Source organism: Pagrus major, chromosome 8 (genome assembly GCF_040436345.1).
Source record: "Pagrus major chromosome 8, Pma_NU_1.0".
Classification (NCBI taxonomy): Eukaryota; Metazoa; Chordata; class Actinopteri; order Spariformes; family Sparidae; genus Pagrus; species Pagrus major.
The window spans coordinates 21,974,932-21,998,473 of record NC_133222.1 but is presented as its reverse complement, the minus strand read 5'-3'; the positions used below and the strand labels follow the sequence as shown (position 1 = coordinate 21,998,473).

The 23,542-nt window shown below is 38.9% G+C and overlaps 1 protein-coding gene across 4 annotated transcripts in view; it reads right to left on the bottom strand.

The window, feature by feature from the left end:
* Positions 1 to 23,542, bottom strand: part of LOC141001120 (suppressor of tumorigenicity 7 protein homolog) — a 56,964-nt gene that overhangs the window by 8,403 nt on the left and 25,019 nt on the right. For 3 of the 4 annotated variants that reach the window (XM_073472088.1, XM_073472089.1, XM_073472091.1), the window contains 8 exons: positions 13,328 to 13,410; positions 9,809 to 9,968; positions 5,311 to 5,365; positions 4,441 to 4,556; positions 4,245 to 4,320; positions 1,101 to 1,255; positions 830 to 927; positions 397 to 511 (listed from right to left, as the gene is read on the bottom strand). In XM_073472088.1, coding sequence (XP_073328189.1) covers positions 397 to 511; positions 830 to 927; positions 1,101 to 1,255; positions 4,245 to 4,320; positions 4,441 to 4,556; positions 5,311 to 5,365; positions 9,809 to 9,968; positions 13,328 to 13,410 — 858 coding nt within the window. Of the gene's footprint in view, positions 1 to 396; positions 512 to 829; positions 928 to 1,100; positions 1,256 to 4,244; positions 4,321 to 4,440; positions 4,557 to 5,310; positions 5,366 to 9,808; positions 9,969 to 13,327; positions 13,411 to 23,008; positions 23,095 to 23,542 lie in introns of those variants that run through there. The other variant, XM_073472090.1, reaches the window with a different exon arrangement.

Here is a 23,542-nt window from a genome sequence, read left to right as displayed (position 1 = left end):
AGTTAGTTATATTTAGCATCCCACATCTTTCAGTACACGTTCAAAAGGAAATTACAGTTCTACTTGTAAGTTAAACATCTCTGATTTTTTGAGCTCTAGAGGACCTAATTACTGGATTATTCTCAGGAAAAAGGACATTAAGTTCTGTTTTAATGAACACTAGAATGGCACCAAGATCAATTTATATTCTAATGAGGTAAATGTACACATAATTAACAGAGTGGCTTTAGTGTTAAATTACTCATTAAGTAATTCCAAAGTACCACTCTGTCCCTGCAATCATTTGGCAGTGAGAGGAGGCTCTGGTAGAGATAGCTTTGGATGTGGTTGTGTATGACGATATCAATATCTAACAAAAAGTGTGTGCGTGTGTCTGTGTGTGTGTGTGTGTCTCACCGTCATATTTGGCCAAAACGGCCTGGACGTCGGCGTAGTTCTGGAGCTCTAGTAGCGACTCCAGCAGGTTCTCGTGGATGTTGAACATACTGAGGAGAGGGAACTCCTTCATTAACTGGAAAACACACAACTGTTGTTACATGTAATACCGGACAGGGGGCGACACATGCACACATGTCAGCAGACAAGAGCTTTGGGTTCATCACTATGCAGTTAAGACTTTCAACCTTGAAATCTGATTGAATGTTGAAAATGAAAACGTTCATGTGGCTTTGTGTGTTTTTTCTGACCCTGGTGATTAAACTGAAGCCTTTGAAACTTCAGAAATCAAAGAACAACTTCCTTTCAGTCCTCTGTGTGTGTCTTCTTGTCTTTGTGTGTGTGTATGTGTGTGTGTGTGTGTGTATGTTCTGCTGGCAGGCTGTGTACTTACATCTCTCATCATTTTAACTGCTTCTCGTGTTCGGCCAAGCTTTCTGGAGCACATGGCCAGTCTTCTCTTTATGTACACCAATACGTTGGTGTCTCTTCCTGGTGGAGACATGCAAACATATAATGTAACACAAACGGTTCAGTTTTACCTGTAACCCTTAATATAACGACATTTTAAAAATAATTCTCATTGCATCAACATGTGTGCAGATAAAATATTATTGATTATTACTGATTATTAGCAGTATTGATCCTGAGTGGATTATACTCACTGTGCTGGGCTTCATACTGTGTACCGTGATGTTGGAGCTGTTGGCTGCGGCGATAGCAGCCCTCTCCAGCTTTTAGCGCCTGTTTAAACAAACGTTCAGCCTCCATGATGGTTGTAGCTTCTTCCTCTGCCAGCAGAATGTATGCTGTTGCACAACTACAGGAGGAGATGAGAGGAGAGTAGTAGGATCTGTTAGTAAGGAAATTACAAACTAATGTATCGCCGTATGGATTCATTCATTATTTTTACCAACTTAATATACAGTGTGCCTTGTTTGTCTACACAGCGTGGCGTCTCGGTGCTATGAAACAGCTTTTACGCCTCATGTATTTAAAAGCAGCATCTGACAGATTACTGATCAAGGAAGTCATCTGAGTCAATCTGCTGTCAAGGCCTCGATAAGAGCCGAGAGTGACATGCAACGCAGCCACAGTTCCTCTGCACTGCCTTTACAGTCACACACGCTCCTAAAAATAACCATACACTGCAATGAAAACATGTTACATTGTCTTCCCCTATGAATGACGCAGATACCCAGAGGACCACTCTGTGATGTGATTCATCATCACTCCCACCAGCATAAATTGGTGTCTAATTTTTCAATTCGTACCGCACTGAAATCTACTGACCGAAAAGAAACAGTGTTTATTACTGTTATATTATTCCAGCTTCCACCGTTTCTTTCCTCCTTTATGACAGTAAACTGAATATCTTTGGATTGTTGACAAAACAAGACATTTGAGGACGTCATCTCGGGCTTTGGAGAAACAATGATCGACATTTTCTACCATTTTCTGACATTTTATAGACCAAACAACTAACTGATTAATTGCAAAACATAATCAAAAATGATTGTTAGTTGCAGCTCTATTTGGGATTTAGGAATAAAATCAAGGCTATGACTTAATTTTGCTAGAATTTTATAGTTTTAAATGAAGATTTGAAAACAGGTTGTAGAAAGTGCAAATGCAAACATGTGAGATCTTCCCAAATAAGCGATAAGAAGAGTAAAATATAAGTTTTTGCTTCTTACTGGTAAAATACTGGATACTTTTGTCTCTCCAGACCCTGAAAAATCCCTTGAATCATAGAATCTTAGAAGAAGAGCCTTCTTTGATTAAACTGCTCACATCCAAATTAAGGTCAAAGACCGTGACGAGCAGTCAGGGGAAGACAGTACTCCATTTTAAAGGGTTGCAAACAAAACAAAAAACAACACAGAAAAAAATTATAAGCCATTTCATTGTGTCTTTGTTATTAGATCAGAGTGCCAATGAGAGATGTACCTTCCTTCAATGTTTTGTCAAAATCCCAACAAATGTGTACCAGTGAGACCCCAGTTTGACCAATTATCATGACGGCTTGTGACCTAAAGACGACCTGGTTTGGGACAATCAGCAGAGACAATCTGGCTGAGTAAAACTGGATTAAGTTGGCAAAAAACCTGCCGTTGTGGTGCCCTTGAACAAGTTCCAATTTAAACACATTTCTCCCTTTGCTGGTCAGTGATAAATGAATATATTGAACTTCATGAATATAAAGCAGGTCACAGGTGGAAAATGAGGACAAAAATCAATCTGTGTTTTCTGGATGAATAAAAGTTTACAGGAAAATTAAATATTTATGGAGCATTTTCAATCATTGTGACAAGAACATTATTTCTGAATTTCCAATTTTACATGTCATATACTCAAGGACTGCCTGATTGTTTTACTGCATATCAACATTATGATTAATAATCACCATTATTAGCACAGACGATTTGACAGACACATTTATATTTCTGTACTTTAATTCACACTGCTTATCTTGAAGCAGACAGCTGTAAAACATCATATTACATCCCATTTACGTGTGGTTTTAAAATGAATTATGTATATAGATGCACTATCCTGATAATAAACGATCTGTTTTTGTGTTCTCCTGCGTAATTTGAGGTGGCTGCAAATCAGCCCCAGACTTCCTTAAAAAAAAATCAAAGAGTTATGTGAGTTGTGGAGTTTGGTGAAACTTTATAAACTCAAGGAATCGTTTGCTACCACAAAATTATTTGTCCCCTCTTGTAAATTTGGCAAATATAATAGGTTAGTAATTCCTTTCTTTGTATAAAAAGTATTGTAAAAAGGGTTTTTTCTTTTTCTTTTATTATTTTTGGGCTTCTTGTTGCCTTTATTTGAAAGGAAAAGGGGGAGAAAGAGACAGAATAACATGCAGTTAAGCGCCACAGGTTGGTTGCATCTGGGCTGCTACTAAGGACTTTATGTGCATGGGGCACACGTTCAACGAGGTGAGCTACAGGGGTGCCACTCACACCTATTTCCTACTGTATCATTCATTTCCCACCTCTATTGCTTTCATTATTTATGCAGTTCTGTTGAATAATGCATTATTTGGTGCCTCCATGGCACGGAAATGATGTATAATCCGTAACTAGAGGTGTGTCTCTTTCTGCGTCTTTGCTTGTTGCTCTCTAAATTTGGACAACCTATATTTTAGGTAAGCTATACACAAATATCTGCATCAATGTATGTTTTGTACAAATGCCAACATGTTGTACTGACTGCATTTACACCCAGGTAAGATCCCAAACACAATCTGATTCAGACTACCTCCAGATTTGGTCAGACATGTCAGATAATGACGCATTTATACCTTGCATTAACGTGTGTAAATGGCAGTATTTTAAAATGGTATTACTGTTGGTGCCGCTGTTGCAAAGACAACTGAATCGTTTCTGTTTTCCTCAGAGCACCAACTCCCAAAACACAGGACAAAAAATGAGTTTAATCATTCATTTAGGTTATAATGGATACATGAATGCCGACGGAAATGGTGCCAAGCTGCCAACCTGACATCAACAGTCAGCCTTCATTTTCTCGGGAGATTTTGTGCCCAGTGGCAGACAAATTAGCTCAGGGAAAGCAGGTATACAGGGAACCGATGTAAGCGCAGATGGTGTCATTACACTGAGTAATCAACATTTACTTCATAATGAAAACATTAAAGCAGAAAACGTGTAGACTGCAACTTTAACATTTAGTTTAGTTTAGCATTTCCTTATCAGGATAGCATGTCCTCATACAGATCAAACTTTAATACCAGGTGTGGGATCAAAGAGAGGAAGATAGAGAGGAAGTGGACTCACTCTTCGAGCTCCAGAGCTTCATGTGCTGCAGAGATGCGAGCCTGTGGATTCCTCTCTCTCCATGCCTTCTGCATAACTGCCACCAAACAAACACACACAAACAAACAAATGTAAGAAGTCCAAGGAGTCACGTTACCACCTGTGCAAACACATCAAGATGCATGTACTGTATATGCATGAGCGTGCATTTGCTTACTTGCGTCTGCAGGCCGGAGGTGGTCTGAGTCGCAGGTAAAGAAGGTTTGATGGTCTTGTGCTGACAGGTTCATATCGTAGTATGTCAGCGGCTCTCGACCTGTTACCCACGTATACCTGAACACCAGCACAGAGACACATTCGTAATTAGAAACTGACTAAGTGTTCAAACACAGGATGATGTAAAGAATCCAAGTATCGCAATGAAAGGCAAAAATTAAAGAAAAAAGAGGGAATGAGATACTCGTAAGATGCGGGATGTTGTTCAGATGCCTGTAAATGAGTCATGAGCTGCGCTGACTTAATGGGAATTGTACATGACTCAGATTGGCTAAAGTTAAGAGCCAGAGCTCAGCATGCAGGTTGATAGGTAGAGAAAACGACAGGATAATTAGAACACGAGAAATGTAGAAGTGGAGGATGACTCAATGGAAGAAGCAGCAGGCATACACATCAAAGAGGGAATAAAGGAGGAGTGACTGAGAATAGAAATTGATGAGAGGAAATCAAAGTGGAGACAAGAAAAAGAAATCTCAGAGAGGAATTAAAGACTGGAGGGTCAGAGGAAAGAAATAAATGAAACATGAGGGGAAAAAGGGAGAAAGAAGAGAGAAAATAAATGAACTATAACTGAGGGGGAAATGCCAAACAGATGACATAATGTGAGGTGAAAGAAAGTGGAGAGAGAAAAAGAAATAGTCTAATAAATACAAATAAGATAGTAAAAAAGGCAGAAGAGTGAACTTGACACTGATGAGGAAAACAAACAAAAGAGAAGACATGCAGATCAGAGAGAGGAAGAAAAGGAAGACAGTGGAGGCTCCTGTGTTCCTAAAGCCCTAGACTGACGCAGGTAGCTGCCGTCACTCACCGATTATATTCGGCTCCACGAAATAAATTCAGCGGATTTCTCCATACTTTACATTCTGCAGGAGGGAGACAGAAAGAGAACAACACTGATGATGAGTGTCAAGGGTAAAGTCGACACTGAGCCTCCTCTGCACACTTCAAAGGGCTCGACTGTGCATTCTGCCATCCACCCTGCAGCTCCATGACTGGCACATCGACCTGTCTGAGAGCACATTTGACAGGGAAAAGGCCTTCAAACTCCCCAGTGACCAAACATGCTTCTGCAGAAACTCCCAGAAAACAGTCGAGAGCCTTTGTTTTGGCTAAGAGCACTGAACAGATGAATGTAGGATTTTACAATATGGAGTTATGAAATGTTGATTCCAAAAATACTTTTGGACCCGTGCTAAGTTTCATAACAGACAGGAAAATTCTGGCAATTACACAAATCAAATCAGTTCATTCATAACTCATGGTTACCAGCTTTGATTTGGGGGATATTTCTAACAGAACACTTGTGTTATGTATGAGGGGTGGAGAGTTTTTACAACCTGAACCAGGAAGGAGTATGCAATCCAGACGCACTGTGGACGCAAGATTTTTGGAGCTTGACCCATACTAGGCGCTACAGGTCAGAATATTGATTTCGATCATTCTTTTTTTAATCTGTCCCTTGCAAGTCCCTAATCTTCAAACAGTCCGAAATCCCATAAATATTAATTTTACATGATATCAAAACAGCTACAGTGAAGATTTCAGATTCAAAAAGGGTGTAAATAACATCTCTTCCAATTAGTTTGGGATCTGGGATCTTGCAATTACGCCGGACGAGCTGTATGGAGCCCTTTTGTGTTTTGTTTTTTGATTGTTTTCTACTTTTTAAAACAAGTCCTCATCTACGTCAGTTGTTCAGGAGAATGCTGCAACGTTGTTTTGCTGTGAAGTTCAAGAAACGTTTCGTGAACTATGAGTGAGTAGCTAATGACTGGATTTTAATTTTTGGGTGAACTTTTTCTTTAAATCAGTTACAATGACCCTTGAAGGAATGAGAACAGAAGTGTTTGTTGTTTATACAAACACTTTATTATGATTTCACAAAATATTATGTCCTGCAGACATGAATCTTGATAAAAACCTGATATACATATATATATATATTTAAAACCCTACAATGGCAGAAATTAATACCTTGGATAAGCAAGTGTACACAGTATGATAACCATCTGTTTTGCAGGGTATACCACTGCTACCCTAGTCAATATCATTCCAAGGATAAACCATTTTTACTCTACAAAGTAGAAAAGACACTAAAGCCCACCACTAAAAGTGAAGAACAACTTCATGAAGACATTTAAAACCATGTCACAATCTATTCAGCCGACACATGCTGTACTACATTTTTTCATTTCAAGTGCAGACCCAGACTTTTCAATCAAGTGACTTCTGTTGTAACAAAGACAAATAATATGTTACACCCTGCAACTCTGATTTCAATGGAGGGATTTACACAGAGAAGATTATTAGCCAGAAAACTGGGGATTAGCACAGTCCAAATAATTAGACTGCCTTTCTTCTCTCAATCATGGCTTGTTGATTTAATAGCTCACATAATCCTACTTAAGTCAAAGTTGTTTGACTGAAAACAAAATCAGGCTGCATCATGCCTCCACGAAGGCTTCAACAACAGGATCCTTCTGAACCAACTTGTGGATATGATACTGATCAGTTGAGGTTAGACATGAGCAGGCGGAGTCATTTAATGTGTGCTAAATTATGGATGTATATGTAGAATAAATGTTTTCTTTTATCATCCACATTGGAACCAAAAGAATTATTCAGCACTAAGACATTTCCTCATTTGAAATGAATGAATTTCCATGGGGAAGCGAATACACATTCAAAGGATTAACCATGATCAAAGCCTCACTGATGGAGAACAGAAGCCAAGAAGCCACTAAGCGGAGCTCACAGAGCGACTGCGGAGGATGTTGCTGAAGATACTTGAATTTCTTTGACTGTAGTTCAACAAGTGCACCGTCAGGGCTGGAGGTTTGATTCACTGTGTAACTCAACATGCCAGGTATGGCACTGAGTGTGTAGAAAATCTCTACTTAAAACAGAAAGACAGACCATATATACTGTTTTGCCATTTTTCTGTACTTGATTGTACTTGTCTTTTATCTCTTGTTTTGGGGATGAAAATGGCATCAGATACCAAACTACATAGTAGTTATCACACAGTTAGGGCTGCCACTAAATATGATCAATTAGTGTGTTGACTATTTTCCTGATTAAAAGGTGCAACATGTAAGAATATAACTGAAATTAATTCAAATGATCAACAAATTGTGAAGATATAACCATGTATTGTGTTATAGAGATATCCACTTGAGTTAGCACGCTAAGCAGCTAACCCCAGGCCTAAAAAAACTCTTTCTTCCAGCGGTCTAAACATCCTGTGCTCGTGGTGTGAACGGCAAAACTCACCTAGTAGCCTGGCTAGCTGCATGGCTAACTGAGCCAACAAGCTAACAGTAGCTACAGTCATGGAGTTCAGTCAATATGCTCAGCAGCAGTTAGCAGTTATTCTAGAGATATGCTGCCCCTATTTGTTGGGAGTTTGAATTCCACAGACGACCAATTCTTGCACCTTTAATTGATTAGTCTAAAAAATGTCACAAATTGTGAAAATTTCACAGAGCCTAAAATGATGTCTTTTATCCAACTCACAGTCCAAAACCCAAAGATTCATTATTCATAAATGAGTCTTCATAAATGGCAAAGAAAAGCAGCAAATCCTCACATTTAAGAAACTGGAAGCAGCAAATATTTGACACTTTTGCTTGAAAAACTTGACCAAAACAATTAATCGTTTATAGAATTAGTTAGCAAATTATTTTAATCCGATCAACCCATCAAATCAACTAATCATTGCACTTCTACAAACAATTATAAACGAATTTTGGTTTTGCAACTGTTGATCCAGTAAATCATTTTAAAAAGTTATGCAATTAAGTTATTGTACAGGCTGTATATAACCATGTATCAATACTGCATGTGCAGGAATATATACACCTACTATGCAGCAAAAAGGCTGCAAGCATAAAAGCATAAAGCAGCCAGGAGATGGAAGTGTCATCAAGAGACAAATCCTGTAGCAACACTCAGTGAAAGATGTGTTTTCTGATTCACAGCTGGAAGTTACACATTAACATAAAACTTATCTTGATGCAGCGTCGCAAATAAACCTATGATCTCAGATAAAAAGTCTCTAATTAAGTGTCAATGTACCAACTCCACAAGTGTCACAGGATCACATTATCAAAACAATGATGTCTCTGTGTTGCATTTCAGTTTTAATAGTCCTAGTTTTCTGCAGTCCTAAAAGTATTTTGTTAGCAGATCTATAAAAAGTGTGGAAGCCTCTCCCAAAACTCCACATTAAAATCAACGCTTTCCTTGCATTCAGCAGACCAGTGGGATTTTTTATCAGTACAGCAGAAAAATTGCTTTGACATTTTACAACATCTTGGCTGTTTAATTCTCCTTTTTGAGGTTATCATAGCAGAACCAAACTGAAGGGCTCTGTATTACTGCAACAGTGGCCTGCAAAGAAATGAGATCTAGAGTGGAAAAGCTGAAGTGAGCAGGGACTCAGAGTCAGCCCTTTGCAGCAGTTAAATAAATAGATGGTGGTGATGATGATGACCATCACAAGACACATGATGAACATTAACATTAAAGGGATCAATTTTTCTGTTCATGGTGTTCTTGTGTTTGTGTTGCTCTCATTTTTGTTGACTGATTTGAGAGAACTATAAAAGAAAAGGTTAACGGTGCACTATGTAGTTTTTTGTAAGAAAGTTTAAAAGAAAGATATAAGTGAAAAATCTTCACTGTTGATTTTTATGAGTGAAGAAACAGAATAAACAAACTCTCCATAAAGGACAACACAATTTCACATTGTTTAACTTTGTTTTTTGTTTGCTGGATCATTTGGGTGTAAGCCACCTTTAGAGCTTAAAAAGTGTTGTGGGGACCTTCATCGACTCTGAGGATGGCTTGCTTATTTAGTTATGAAAATATATTAAATAAATATTTCTACATTTGTATCATTACCTAATTTATGGTACCAAAAACTACATAGTGCACCTTTAAAATCAAAAAGGTATCAAGGTAAAATAACAGCATTGAAACATTTTTCATGGCACAAGTCTTAGCGTTGCAAACCTCCATCAGCATTTTCTTGATCTTATGGAGACAAACTTTACAATCAATTGGCCCCTAACCTCCTGTACACTGAAGCTATTTTTACATGTTTTTACTAATATTTACTCTTGTGAGAGTGATTGGAAATCTTGACTATGATGTCTAACAACAAAGCAGAGCTGTGGTTCTGATCTGCTGCCAGGATACTGCTTTCAAAATCAGGGGCTACCTTGTATTTTGCACTGATGCGTCACAGAGCACTATAAGGTGCTCTTTTGTCTATGCTGGATATTCCATCCATCAGCTCTTACCGGACACACTTTGTCGATTGGAATCGGCCTCCCCATTACTGGTGTTGGAGTTGCTGGGGGAGCTGCTGTCCACACCGCCCAGCAGGGGGCGCAGGTGGCTCACAGACACCTGCTCTATGAAGGAGGTCCCATATTTCCTGAAATACCACCACTCAAATATCTGAGAGAGAAACAGAGACAGAAAGAGAATTTTTAAGTTAATATGACACTTATTCCTTGAAGGCCACAGAAAGAGTTGTCCGAGTTAAGCTAATAACTTTAAAAAATGTATATTTAATGTTTCTCTTGACTGATACTGTTTTTTGGGGGCCAATGACGATACCAATATTGGGGAGTAAAAAAAGTGAATATGGATATTTCAGCTGAAATTCTTTAAAATACAAAATATATACTGTACACACATTTTTTGCAATTACCCTTCAAATGTGGTTAACAAACACACACACGGTTTAACAGTAGGCGTTATTATCCAAAATGACAGCAAGTTTTCATATCATAACAACATATATGCTGATACCAATCAATCTGTGATAGGCTAAAACCAACATTTGGGTCAGCTCTACTCTTAAACCAGCATTTTATCTCAGTCTTTACAAGTAGTGCAAGTCCAGCAAACACTGTGGTAGTAGACCTAAAAGTTCCGGCCACCTTCAATGTTTACCAGCTAACAGGATGTTCATATAAAGACAATTATTGGTCAGCACATAACTGAGAAAAATACTTTGTCAGCTAAAGAACTTTAGTTGTGCTTAGCTATTCCCCATCTGCTTTCCATTTTAATCAGAATTAGGACTAAGCTATTCTGGTGATTAACACTGTCTGCATCAGTGGGTCTCAGCCTTGTGCCACAAAGGCCCAGGAGTGTGCTTCTCCTGAATTTTTCCAATTACCACCCTCAGCTAGAGAAGAGGAACGAATCAGTAAAACCTGCAGTTCAGTTGGACTGAAAGTCTGCAGATTGTTGGATCATGATGACACATGTCTGAGATGAGGAGAGATGGTCGTCCATTAATCTGCATGTTAAAGTGTCTCTGAGTGGGACTCTGGACCCCAGGCTGCTCCTGATGAGCAGGGCAGCACCTTGCATGGCAGCTGCACTGTCATCAGTACTGCTTTAGTGTGCTGTATACAGTAAGTGCATGCCATTTACCTTTATCCCTTACCCCTGTACTTGCTTTGTGCATCACTCTCCTTTATGCATTTGTCAAACCAAGTTGTACACACTACTTTCAAACACAACATCTGCCCCGTCACCCTTCAACCATATGTGAAGGTTGTTGAAATCTGTGGAACTTCACAAACGCATAAAAAGATACTCTCCATATCTTTACAATTACCATCAAATTGCTTTTTAGCAAGCCACAACCAGCTGCTCTGGTGGAGCAGTTCAGTGGCAAACAGCACAAGACTGTGACTATAAATATTTAAAGGGAAAGTTCCCCTAAAAAGAGAAAGATTCAGTAATTATCTACTCACCCCGAGGCTGACAGATAATAACGTCTTTTCAAATCAATTTGAGATCACAGGGCTTGCAGAGACTTGAATTATACCTGATGAGCTGTATGGACCATTTTATTTTCTTTGGTCCAGAGTGTTCCAGATATAATTTATTGATGAGAAGAGGGTTCACTCATAGAGGAAACTGGAACTGAACTAAACTGATAACATTGCCAAAGATCCTTGATTCATTTACTTGAGAAGAGGGTTTACTCTGGACTGGTTTGAGACACCAAACTTTGAAACAAACTGAATTTCTATCTTTTGTTGTTTATTGTTAAATCACTGAAGGGTGGTGTTTTTTTGTTGAACTCTGGAGTCTTTATTTTATAGCACCAGAATAAAGTCAACTGTTATTGTGAAATACCCCCCTCTTTTGAAAATATATATGACATAAAAGGGCATAAAAGTCTAAGTCCAACAATAGTGTAGCTGTTTGTGCTAACCAAATCATGGATTTGGAGAATTGTGACACCCTTAGTAGATAATGACTCCATGAAATGAATTTTCATTTGTGGGTGAAATGTTCCTTTGAACAAGAATGTTGCTCAAAACATATATTAAAAAAGACAAAATAAGGGTTTGAAAATATACTAATATCAGAGCCACTTATGGTGAGAGTTTTAATGACTGAGAATGAGAGCTACAGCATTTTACTAAGTGTAGAGACAACCATCTGACAAAGCTCTTACACACGGCCTTGGCTTGAGGGAGGAAGTGATATCAAATTCTGATGGAGATTAACTTGAACCCTTCAGAGGAAACCTACCAAATCAGTACATAAACATCTATTCCAATTACAGAGAAAAGACCAGTATCGCTTCAATGAAACCAGTTGGCTTCTACATTTCTTAATCATCTCAGAGCATGTGCAACAGCTTTTCTAAGCAGCCTCACATATTGGCCGATAGTCCGCAGGGGAAGAGAGAGAAAGTGAGTTAATTAAGAGAGGAGCTATTTTAAAATACAGACCAAACACTGTTGCACAGTTGGCTGTCTCTGTGAAGAACTTGAAAGAGAGATAAAATACCTGCATAAGTAGGAATAGCCTCGCCAACAGTTCTATTATATTGCTTCTTTGTTTATTCTATTTATTTTTGAAAACTGACGTAAGCCGGCAAGAAACTCTTTGCCGAGCTGTAGATTGAGGGATATTTGCAACAAAAACCACATCTCAGAAATGCGGTATACCACTTTAACGTAACACTTTTACCCCATTTTGGCTTCTCTAGAGCAGCTGAGGGATAAGTGCCTTGCTCAGGGACAGCTCAGTACACAGTAGGGGTGCAACTAATGATTATTTCTTTGTCGATTAATCTGTTGATTATTTTCCCAATTAATAAATAAGTTGTTTGGTCCATAAAATGCCAGAAAATTGTGAAAAATGTTTCCCAAATCCCAAGATGACGATGATGGTTTGTTTTGTCCAAAACCTAAAGATATTCAGTTTGCTGTCATAGCAGAGGAAACAAACCAGCAAATATTCACATTTAAGAAACTGAAATTTGGACATTTTTTCAAAAATAAACCCCAAAATACATTCACTATAGTTTGGAAAGCACTAAAATCATTGAAAGTATGTTGTATGGTGTTATGAGCCTGGAAGATATAAGGTGACAGTGCCAAAGGCTGCCTTTTCTTTTGCAGCTCATCTTATGAAGAACCAAATGAGTATAGATTTCCTCTCTCCTCAGCACCTCGTGGCCTCTGAACCTCTGACTATAGTCCGAACAAATTACATCCTGGGCTCATCAAGTCACCTGGGGAGCCATCTTTGAAAATTAATTTTCTCTTTCTAACATTATGAATGAGAATGTCAAGTCTGAGCGCACAGTCATCAACCTTAAGGTGTGATTTTTAAATTTAGCTGATGCACCAGAACAACGTACAATGAGTATGACAGCAGGAAGCTTAAGTATAGCAGTCATTATCCAAGAGGCTCACAGACGCATTCCAACAATTGATATCAAAGCTTTGTCAGGGAACATCAACTTTTACTTTAAAGTTAAGTCAGTTTCTTACCAATATGAGTCCTGATATGAGGGAGGAAGTGCCCGTCAGAGCCACGTAAAACTTGGGTGTCAAGGTGTTGAGAAACATGCTTACTGTAGAGGAGACACAAACAGAAGAAAGGGTTAGAGCTTACAATTAGATACTAAAAAACCTCCTTCTACACCAACAGAGGATACATGAGAAAAGATATTTGTAGATTCAAATGCTGTGTGTCTGTATGAAACTGGGTCATGTCTGCACAGAGGACTAGTTAAGACTGCAAGAGAAACATCAAAAAGACTCAGAGGATTCAAGGACATTTAGGATTTCAAGACATGAAACGTTTCATGCTTCAACACGTCATCCACATGCAGGCTTTGGCATTTCCCCGAGAGCCCTGCTGCTCAGATGTGACATTACACAACACCAGGGGACCAGGGTAAGCCTTACTACAGACTGAGGATGCACTCTGGGTAGAAAACGGAAACTGAGTTTAAAGCATATGTGAAGAAAGTAGTATAAAGCCTTTTGTGGCTCCAGAGGAAGCTGAATGTAATCTGATAAATTGCCTCTGGTGATTTCATCAGTGGCTATCTTGCATTGTGGGGAATGTAGGGACCAGGTTTTGAAAAGCAGCCGAGTGGTCTAGGATTGAACTCCTAAAATACTGCTGAACCCATTGTGGAAAGTTTAAAAACAAATGTTCAAAACTGGCACAGCAGAACCAGAGATATCACCTTTTTTACTACTACATGTATTCTTTTTCCTTTTCAAAACCGGCAGCCTACATTACCCACAATTCAATTTAGCCACTGTGTGATATCACCAGAGTCAATTTATCTTTATTACATGCAACTCCCCCGAAGCCAAAAAAGGCTTTATACTACTTTTTCACACACGCAGCATTACTCCCCAAGACCTGTAAACTTTTAAGTGTAAAATTGGTGGAGTTGCACTTTAACTGGCAGCCTAAACTGAGACCGACAACAAATTAACAAAATGTTACTGCAAACACAACTTTTAATGAGGAAAAATATCAACTAGATAAGGACTGCATAATATATCATTTCAGGATCGACATCACAATGTAGGCTTGCACATTAGTCACATGGCAGGATGTGCAATACCCGTCGTCTGTCTAATATTACATAATTTAGCCCATTTAAAGGATACATGGGAGTTTGATACTTGTGGGCAACATGCACAGTGAATCACAATCATTCAATTTTACCTTTATCCAAAGATTGCAGCTTCTTTGATTTGGAAATTCACTGGGCCACATTGCAATTTTGATAATATTTTGATTAGCTGTGCAGTCCTACTAGAAACAGTCAATTTACCAGCATTTGACTTGTAGCCTTTAACGCTGGCTTTTGCAGTGAGTAAGAGGCTACAGATTCACTACTACTGTACACTATTACTATAATCTAATAAAATGTGATAGATGTCAGAGTGTACTATTAAAAATACAGCTAAGTATCATAGGTTTAACGTAACAAACCCAAAACTTTACACCACAAATGTCAGGCCAAGTTTCATCACTCATCAGTCTTCAAGCCAAATGTCAGGTTTCTACACAATTAACTTCCTAGAGCCAGTTATACGAGACCCCCTGAACTGAAAAATTACAACTCTGAGTCAATGATCCGTAATTCAGGCCTGACAGTATGGAGCTGGTCCATGCTACTATGAAACATCATAATGCATTTCTACTCTTCAAATACTGTTAAAAGTTACTGAATTTATAGTTTATGTAGCATATTATTTGATGATCTAAATGAGGTCAACATTAAGTAATTGCTGGAACTGTTGGAGGGAATGAGTGTGACTAAGGTGTTTTAGCTGTAATACTAGTGATATTATTATCCGGGATGAAGCAACAAAACAGTGTCACAGAGTCGTCCTCCACCATCTGTTTTCAATTTGTGTTTTCAATTTCACACACATCTCTACAAGAGAAAAAAAACACTGATTACAAAAGTGGCAGATGATATTTGGAGCTGTGACCTTTCTATTCATCATCTGAGGGCTATTTTCAGTTTAAAAAAACAACAACACTGGAGCATTTTTCTGACTAAAAAATTCTGTCTTTGGTGGATTATGATTTTGAAGGCCTGCTTTTATGGTTCAATACTGGTCGTGTAAAGATGGATACAGGTGAAGAGGGGTTCTTTTCGATAGAAGCCATAGAAATTTGAGAAAAACAGGCTCATGTGAACAAGACGACGTACCAGGGACAGCATATAAACAATGATCTGTTTAGGGAGATTAACTGATAACCGACTCCTCAAACGAAACATCTATGGCTGCTCAGAACACTAAACAAAGAGCCTTCAGAAGTGTGAGGGAAGATGTTTGTGAACGGTACACCTGGCCAAAAAAATCATGAATGTTTATGCTTCTTAAATAAGCCTTTTAGATATCATGGTTAAAGTGTTTAAAATTGAAGTCTAATTCCGTGAATGGTTGACCTGTGCATTCTCATGTTTAGCCATTCGCCATCATAGTCACTACATCCCCAAATGTCAGCAGTTAAGGTGGTGAGTAAAATATTATCATAGCTGACAGGAATAGCAGAAGGAAAAAGAAATTATAAGTTCCTTTAAGTAATTCTACTGACGTGTGGTCCTGCTGGTGGCTAGTGGAGTTGCAATGATTTTTCAATCGATTCAAAAGAATCTTAGTTCCCGTATATCTTGATAATTGATTAATCATTCAAGTCATTTTTCAAGCAAAAATGTCAAACATTTGCTGATTTTGACATCTTAAACATAAGGATTTGTTGCTTTTATTTGTCATTTATTACAGTAAATGAAGAGTCTTTAGACTGTTGGTAGGACAAAAGAAGCCATCTGAAGACATCACTTTGGGCTCCGGGTAATAATAATGAGTATTTTTCAATTTTTTTTATATTTTAAAGTGAAAATAATTGACAAGTTAATGGATAATGAAAATAATTGTAAGTTGCACCTGTGGTGGCTACAGACACATAATAATTACTCTATCTTTGTTCAGTGTATGGTCTCACGCAGGGGCACTCTTCATGAAGTAAAGTCCTGTATATCTCCCATTCAGTTGTTTCCAAAGTTGAAGTTTGCCATGAGTGTTGGAGCAACAGAGAACTGCACAGGCTCTTCTCGATTTGCTCAGCATTGCGATCAAAAGTAATGTATCACAGAAAGAAAAGGTACAAGTAGAAAATTGTTCACTTATTACGACAGCTTGCATTGAAGCCAACTGAAACCTGCAGATATTGTTGGAAGACGCCACTGCAGTAATGGAGACTTGTCTACTTCTCCGGATTAGTGTATTGGGAAACTTCCCGACCTACATTTGGCTTAAAGTTCTGGGATTCTCCTCGACTGACAGATCATTGCATATGGGTGGGGGTTTTGGGTTGTCATGTTAATTCCCTAGAAGTCACACTGAAGATAGGGAGGGTGGGACAAAGAACCCACTCATATGAACCCCAGCCTCATAGCCACACAGAAACACACTCACGTGCATAAACTAAGTGCAGCTGGCCAGCTATTCATTGCTGTGAAGTGCAGGCTCTTGTCCGAGCAGAAAAGGGTCTTTCAGATTGGCCTGTGGTCAAACAGGGCCGACAGCTGCTGTCAGCCTGCACCGATGAGAGGATACTGCTGTCTGGCTGGCGATAGACTTTCTCATCTTTGTCAAGCCAATTTTTTTTTGTCATAATTGACATACGGTCTATTCACATAAAACAATAAACCAGAGTGGGCATAGTCTTAAAGTCACAGATTTAATTTCCAAAACAAGCGATGAAGTGATTAGTATTCATTAAAAATGTCCCGCTTTTTAAATTGAATCATCAGGAATTTACCTATGATTTATAATATTTATAACCCTTACCCTTTGGGCAATGTAATCCTAACTGGATAACCTGGACATCATTCATCCTCCTTGTGTAATTTAATTACATAATCCTCTGGTAAAGTTCAAACATTAAAGTCCCATTTTGAGATCAAGTAAAATAAACTGAAAAGTAATCAAGCTGCAACGTCACACGATTAACTTTTAGTTTGAAGCCAAAAAAGGTGCTCATGTATCATGGCAACATGGATAAGAGAGCCCCTTTCATGGGACTTCATTTCTAGGGAGAGTTTTACTGAACTTTGAGATTGTAACTGTGAGACTGCATAAGTGCAAATATACTATTCCATAAAGACATCTGGCTTCTCCATTTTTTGCATGATGGTTTGCTCAACTACTGCCCAAAACCTGTCATACACTTTACAATATATAGACTGAGTCATTCTGCTGTACTTGTGCCATGTACAGTTTATAACAAGGTCACTGAGACCGAATGTGCCTGTTCCCTCCTTGTGTGCAGTGAATGAAGCAACAATCAATCAAGTCAGTGAAAAGAAAAAAGACTCACTGCTATCAAGATTCAGGAATGTGTTCACCTTTGAACACTTAAACTACATAGAACTCTTCCTCAGGATATTTCTCAGCAAATGTGGCATTTGTGTGTTTTAAAATCAGCCCACTGATTGCAGCCAGCTAAATGTTTAATGAAGAGCCGCAGGGGACAGCCTGCACATCTCCACCTTCTCAGTGATGTAACCAACTCCTTTTCCCTCGTCAAAGTAATCAGTTATTCCTTATTTGCATTTGGTTTATGTCCAAAATATTGCTAAACAGGCCCTTTCCTTTTCGCTTTGACAACAAATCCTCCACCATCATCTTGTCGGTCAACTCTTCTTACTCTCGTGATGTGATAAGTGAGGTGTGACTCCTGCAACTCTGGTGCTGCTGCTGTACGGAGCAAACACTTTTCAGTTTGTAATTGTAGCATCGAACATCTGACTTATGTTTAAACAAAGCAAAACAACGATGGAGGTGTTGGGGCACTGTGTAACACCGTAGGCAAGCCTACTCCACATCAGCTACAACTGAGCAACTGGGGTTGAGGGGTTTGCTTCAGGTTGTCTTTGTTGATTTATCTGAAAGCCGACTGCTTCAAACAGCGTCTGTGTATCCATGTGTCCTGTTGTCATTGAGTGAGTGTCGCTTTATGCTCAGTCAGACCTAGTTCTTAAGACGTGCTGTCTGACCAAATCAGAAATGAGAAGTGTTTATGGTTTTTCTGAAATGCCACACTCAAAGTTGGAGGGAAAAGCTCCTATTATAGGAAAGGGAGAGATGTGTTATCATTTAAATATGAGGATGACGGCACACATTTTCAGACAACAAGTCCTGGAAAGCAGTCAGTGTTGCACTTGTATGTTTAAATGAATAGTTACAGCAGTGCTTCATTATTAAAAGATCTGTTAGTTACAGGGTTCAACCTTAATGTTTTTTTTTTTTTGGTTTGTTTCACTTTTTTTTTCATTAGGGCAAAAAGGAAGCAAGATGGCTCACACCTTAGCTACTTCCTTAGCCCTGGCAACCAGGCAATCCTTATTTTATATCAAAATTTTAATCATTAAATGCCAGAAAATACGTTTCAAGAGCCTTTAGTATCATCTTCAAATTGCTTCTCTTGTACAAATCTCCCCGAAATAATCAATTTTCAATAATATAAAACAGAAAAGTAGATGATCCTCACATTTGAGCAGCTGGCATTTTCTGATTAATAAACAACTCTGACATTCAAAGATCAAACTTGCATTCAATTAATTTGCTATCACCTGATTCAACTAACCGTTCAGAACTGGTCCAACATTTTTTAATGGGACGTTTCTCATTCACAAATGTTCATTGGTGGGCCATGATTCAAGCATGTGACCTCTTTGGCTGATACCAGTCCATTGAGTTTATATCAGGAGGCAGCATGTTGGGAGGATAACGTGATGATTTCAAGGGACAAATTCTAACAGACAGACTCGAGACTAAATGTCACCGGAGACAACAGGAGATGTGACCTTTACTGAAGAGGGGACGGTCGGCAGACTGCTGCCATGACCGGAATGATAAAAGACGCACACTGAGGTGCACGTGAATACCCACACATTCAAACATACAATGACTCTCATTTATGCACAGTCACATACTCAAGCTAGATCTATGTCCTCTAACTGCAAAAGAGAACAAATGAAAAGTCTTTATCATTATATATGCATGAAAAACTCTTACGCTTTAATATTGCTACCAGTATATGTCTAAAAAGGCTGACACATAGACACATGACACAGATACTACCCTACAACAGATATATTGCCTTTTGGCAACATAGATTACTTAAACATTTATCTCCAATAGAGACCAGTACCAAGTACTGTTGGAACAAAAGTGTTAAATGCAGAAAACTGACTGCTGACCAACTCTATACAGTGAAATAACAAAGTAGTTGGACATTCAGACATTTCATTAGTTTTGTACTCCACATTGAATATGATACAATGAATATATGATCAAAGTGCGGACTTTCAGATTTCATTCTAGGGACTTGCATCCAAATCAGATGAATCTTGTAGGAACTGTGGCCCTTTTTAATACAGATATGTCCAACTATGTATATACCGGACAAGTTAGCACATTTTCTTTTTACATTGTCATCAATGGCTGCGTGTGGTTTCAAACAAGACAATTTTACTTCTTGCTTGTTTTGGAGGCTTTCTGACATCAGTCTAGTCTTCAACAAGAAAAACTGTTTTTCCATATTCCCACAGCATGGTACATCTCGATTTGACTTGACTGGAACATTGTTTTTTTGGTTTTCCATTGTCAAAGTTGCTGACCTGGTGACTGTTAAGTTTTCTGGTATCACCTCGGCTGAGGTTCCAGGCAAACTCAGACGATACTAAACGGTAGAGTGAAAACACACTGAAGACCACTGATTAGTCAGAGAGAATAGCTATTATTTGCTTGACATGGAGATCCTGCACATCGACCATATGTTTTTTATTCACTTGACACAGATTTTAATAAATGGCAGCCACTTAACTACGTCAACTGATTAGGTTCAGATATTCCTCTGTTTGGTTGCTGATAAAAGGATTAAAAAAAAAAAAAAGACATCCTCCATTATTCCACTCTTCCACTGTGTTTGTGTCACGTTGAAGATGTCATGGCAATTTCACCCAGATTTGCTATGACAATCAGCCTACATTGAGGTGGTACAATCGGCAGTGAAAAACAAAAATGACAAAAGTGCCTAGTACCAAAAGTGAGTCGAGTCGATTTGAGCTGAGCCCTATCATGTTTAGATGTCCTGCTGCATTGTCCTAAAACTGTAAGACTGTGAATTAAAACTCTGAGACAGAGACAAAACAGTGTAAGACAATGATGGAAAAAAATAAAGCCAAAGGTCCACAGAAAAAGCTTAAAAAACATCAATGTTAATGAACTACTGGAGCCAAGTCAGAGTAAAAGCCTCAATCCTGCAGCATCAGTGACAGGACTTTGCTCATCTAATTTAAACAGCTGTACTACAAGCAAGTTACTGAATTCCTTTTGAATCACTTTGAAACCAGTGATGTGGTGGCGAGTTTTACAGCTCACATATGGAGCTCAAATGTGTGTCCTACAGTATGTCATTACCAAGTCTCACAAAGAGTGCTGCTGTGTCGTAAAACTGAGTCATGCTACAAAATTCAGATCTATTCCATTGTGGAGCATCTTTTTAGGCTGCAAAGTGCATGTCGATTGATTCTTCACAGCCTAGTGGATGTTAAGTGGACAAATGACTGTTGGATTATTACCAGAAATAAAAAGTGGTACTGAGATATTGTTAGTCCGTTTTCTTGATTGGAAATGACTAAAATTATTCTAAAACCTTTTGTTTCCAAGCAGACAGTAGCCATGGCAGGGTGTTCTGATATAGTGACACTGCTTAAGGAAATACATTATTTTCAAACGTTATCATGAGAAGCAGCATGTCAGTAACATAACGCAAAGTTGGGAGATCCTGCAGGCCACCTGCACTCTCACCTGAGTTGTAAGTCACTCCAGCTCAGCTGCTCATACTTGAAATGTTTTTTGGCAGAGCCGATTAAGGAGCGCTTCATAGCTTGGCTCATGTGGCTGGCCCTGACTGATGGGGCTGCTAGCAGAGCCTGTCTGGGTCTAACTACCTCTGCTGACCTTTGAGCATGGCGGAGTGTAGCCAGCATCTGTCACAGCAGCAGTAGCAGGTAAGTTAGTCTCAGTGTGTGTAACGTGTGTATGTGTTATATAGACAATGTTTTTTCTTACGTTTATGAGATTCTGTGCTGTTGTGTGCAGATTTGTGTTTGTTTCTGGGTTGGTGAGGTAAGTATGTATCTGCTTGTTGTAATAATGCAGCACATACTCCCCAGACGTATCTTCAACATGAGAAGGAAGGCAGGCGTGGAGAGAGGGATGGTATCAGTTGGAGAGAGATAGGACTAATTCAAAATCTCTCATTTATAATTCTGGATATCTATTTTGGGTGCCAGTAGAAGGGCTACCAAACAACTGATGTAGAGCCGAACTGGTGCTTTTCCCCCTTGTTGTGCAAAAGAGATCTCAGAAAAAAATATCTCTGCAGCAGACCAGGAAAATCAATTCTACAGTCGTATTAGGTAATGCGAAACATCGAAACCTATAAATACAGAACCTGATCCACATTACAAAGTGAGAATCATCCAAGAATTAGTCACATCATGTTGTAAAGATGCTGCCTAAATTACAAGATGCACATGTGGAAGAGAATGGCGGCATTAGGTCTCAGTTCAAAACATTGGTTTTAAGTTGGACTCTTCTTACAAAGTAGTATCCAAGTATTCAATGAGAGCATTATCGAAAAGGAAAACTTGGCAGTCAAACACTTACAAAGAGAGATTGTGTTAAGCTGTTGCTTTTAAATGTTATGTTGTTTTTGATTCTCTAGAAGACAGAATAGTATCCTGAATTTGTAAAAATATTCCCAAATGGCTCGTCTTAAAAGAGTGACAGTCTTTTAATTTATTTTATTGATTTGTCTTGGTCTAATTTGTGTCAAGAAAATAGCAACATAATGTGTTCTTTGAGATTTGTTCTCTTCAGTTTGTAAAACAATTGTGTTTTCAATGTGTAGTTGTTATTTTTTCGATCTCTGTGATGCATTCTAAATTAAACACAAGGAAACATTGCATGGTGGAACCCTGAAATGCTTTTGCATTTTTATCATTGTACCTTTATGTCAATAAAGCAACTGGGAAGGATACAGGGAGGGAAAAGAGATTTGTTCAGGTTTTTTTTTTTTTTGCTTTACTTGCTGGCTGATGGATAAGGAAGGAAGATGTTCTGCGGGATGCTGCGAAGGCCGACACAATCTGTCAAACAACCTTTTATTTTTAATTATTTTCCACAACCGCAGAGGATAAAAGTAAACAAAGAAAACAAACATGCGGGACATCAACAGAAAATAAATACACAGACTGAATGACATTCCCTCTCCCCAGGTTTAATCTAGCTCTGCTCAACAAGCCACAATGTAAACACACATATCTGCTTTCACTCTCTCATACAGTACACACACAGATATATAACTCAGACATAAAGAGGCAAGAAAAACACACACAGACACACACACAGAGCCAGCAGGCCCTCGCCCACGCGCTGAGCAAACCGTCCACTTCATGAATATCAATACAAAATGTACAGGGCCACCTGCTGTACACAATACAAAGGCCATTTGCAAGGGAAAAGATCAGAAACACAGCTACCGTAGAGTTCCTGACTACACGCAGCACGTCAGCAGCAGCACACCAAATGAAGCAACACCACATTACTTACCCTCCATTCCACTGACACATCCACCAGAGCCGCCAACACACTAACGGTCAAAGTGAGATTTTGTCCCTCTGCCACCAGAAGTCAAGATAATTATGTGTCTCCACTGGCTGTCCACATCCATACAGCAGTCAAAGCAGCAGCTAGCTGTCTTTCACAGAGCACATTTACTAGCAGGGGCCCCTGGTCTAGTTAGTTTTTCTTGATTGGCTGCTGTCTATGAGTGACAGCAGGCTGACGCAATTGTAAGCCAGCTCTATCCTGCTCTCCAGCTAGTAACCCAGCAGAATAAGTATGGGGGGGTCTGTAGATGCTAGTCCAGCCAATCAATAACATGGATTTTAATGAAAGGGGGCGGGAGCAGGTGCTCCTTAGTCTCCTCCTGCTGAGGTAACCATGACAACCCCTAAATGACCCTACAGCAGAATGGATGAAGTGGCTTCCTCAGATAGCCAAGGATCAGTCCTTCAGTCCTGATTATTACAATGCAAATATTTATTTAATCATCCAGAGGGCCTTTATAAGAATCCATTCTGT